At 55.0% G+C, this 2,238-nt stretch overlaps 1 protein-coding gene across 2 annotated transcripts in view; it reads left to right on the top strand.

The window, feature by feature from the left end:
- The first annotated feature begins 951 nt into the window (after window positions 1-951).
- The window catches only part of METTL9 (methyltransferase 9, His-X-His N1(pi)-histidine), a 35,711-nt gene continuing 34,424 nt past the window's right edge, over window positions 952-2,238 (top strand). The window contains exon 1 of one of the 2 annotated variants that reach the window (XM_032802143.2): window positions 952-1,276. In XM_032802143.2, coding sequence (XP_032658034.1) covers window positions 1,103-1,276 — 174 coding nt within the window. In that variant the 5' untranslated portion in view covers window positions 952-1,102. The remainder of the gene's footprint in view (window positions 1,277-2,238) is intronic. The other variant, XM_032802142.2, reaches the window with a different exon arrangement.

The following is a 2,238-nucleotide window of genomic DNA, read 5'->3' as shown; positions in this document are numbered from 1 at the left end:
ATGTTGATGGCAACAGGGATGTGTACAAAAGGATGGAAGGGGATGATGTCTTGTTTTCCTGCTCAAAGGAGGGGGCAGAGCCCTATCTGTGTATGTGGAAAGCTCTATACAAGGAATCTCCAACCTTAGACATTTTTAAGGCACAGTTTGACAAAGCCTTGGTTGGGATGATTTAGTTGGGAGTTGGTCCAGCTTTGAGCAGGGGGCTGGACTGGATGACCTCCTGAGGTCCCTTCCAACCCTCTTCTATGATTCTCATCTCATTTGGGGAATGGGGCAATGTGTTGCTTGGGTTGGGGAAGCACCCCTGTGCCTGTAGGATAGGGGAGACGAATGGGTCTCTGTGAAAGAAGTAGAGGGAGTGTACAAAAACACTGCAGCTACCACCACACTCCATAACAAGTGGTCACAGGGGATATGGCCCCAGCTGTCTGTGTGGGGGAGAGAGATGTCTCTTGCTTGGGGGTATGGGAGGAGAAAGGAAGGGTAGTTGGTCTGTCTGAGCTGTGGCTGAGTGACTTATGCCCTTTAGCAGTGGGTCTGCCTGCGTGTGAGTGGCACATGCTTCCACCTATTCAGGGGAGATGGCCTTTGAGTGGGGAAAAGGAGTGGACAGTGAAGCGGATCTGCCCGGGGGCGAGTGATCCATGCCCCCTTTCTGAGTGGCGTGGAGACCCACGCCCTCTGTCTGCCTGGCGCGGCACATGCCCCGAAGGAGGAGCGATACGTAAGTGCCACGCTCCCTCTGGGGGAGGACTGGGTCTCTGAATCGGGAGCTCGCAGCCCTTCCCACCGGAAAGAAAGGAGGAGTCACCGCCTCATTGTGCTCCGCTCTGGTTTGAAAGCAGCGCCCCGCCGCGCGCCCACACCGCGCTGTGATTGGTCCAGAGGCACGGAGGGGGCCGGTTCGTGCCAGGCCCCGGCGTGTCCCGGCAATGTGGTCCGGCCGGTTCCGCTGCCCCCGCGTTCTGAGTTCCATTCTGTGTGTGTGCGGGCCCTGAAGGGGAGCTGGCTGCGCTGGGCGAGATCTGTGCTGCCGCCGCTGCCATGGAGAGAGGAGGCGGTGGGTGCGAGAGGGGGTGACTCCGCGCACCTTCCCCCGATGAGACTGTGCCTGGCCTGGCTGGGCTGCTACACCCTGTCCCTGTGGGTGCTGAGGAGGAGGATGTGGTCTGGCCCTGCCAGGTACCTGAGGAGCCCTTTATCCAGGTCCCTCTACATGAATATGATGGGCAGCCACAGCCAGCCAGCCCCAGGCACCAAGGAGAACCACCAGGTACAGCCCCGAGAGGCAGCCTCCTCCCCCCAGGGGCAGAGGTTCCCCGCCCCCATCCGACCTCCCCCAGGGGCAGGGGCTCCCCGCCCCCATCCGGCCCCCGAGAGACAGCACCCCTCTCCCAAGGAACAGGGTGAGGGGGAACTGCTGAGAGCACCATGCACGGGGACTCCTTCCCCCATCCAGCTCCTTAGAGGCTGCCCCCCACCCCCGGAACGGGAGTAGAAGGGTGTGAGAGCTCTGGTGGGGGAGGGACAGGTGGGGCACAGAGTATAACGGGGATGGGGGCACCGAGCACAGGGAAGTGCACGAGGGTAGGATCTGTGGGGCACAGAGTACAAGGAGTAAGACGCTTGTGGAGTGGAGTAAGAAGGACCCAGACCAGAGTCCAGGCATATGTCTGCTTGCGTGAAACAAAGGATAGCTGATTTTTATTGATTAGAAAGTTTGTGTTTGTCTCTCTGTAAAAGGTATTTAGGAAATTTTAGTATTGTACGTAAATTGAGAAAAGCAGCATAGAGAGGAAAAATTTTAGTGCAATATATGTGGATTTTACTAAATTGTACAGTGCTCTTGAATACTGTTGTAAATGTTAATTAAAATGATCTAGGATAGCAACATATGGATTGAAGATTAGCTCAATGGTTGAAAATAAATAGTAACAATAAGTAAAGTCTCAAGTTGCAGAAAGGTGTCTCAAAAGGATTCCTGAGGTCCTACCTCCATGCTAGGCGCTGGACTTGATGACTTCTCGAGGTCCCTTCCAGTCCTTCTGTTCTGTGATTCATGGTTGTGATTCATGTTAGGATCTCAAGTATCAGAGGGGTAGCCGTGTTAGTCCAGATCTGTAAAAGCAGCAAAGAATCCTGTGGCACCTTATAGACTAACAGATGTTTTGGAGCATGAGCTTTCGTGGGTGAATACCCACTTCATTGGATGCATGTAGTGGAAATTTCCAGGGG

Source organism: Chelonoidis abingdonii, chromosome 9, assembly GCF_003597395.2.
Source record: "Chelonoidis abingdonii isolate Lonesome George chromosome 9, CheloAbing_2.0, whole genome shotgun sequence".
Lineage (NCBI taxonomy): Eukaryota > Metazoa > Chordata > Testudines > Testudinidae > Chelonoidis > Chelonoidis abingdonii.
The sequence above is the reverse complement of the archived record's forward strand: the minus strand, read 5'-3'. Positions and strand labels throughout refer to the sequence as shown.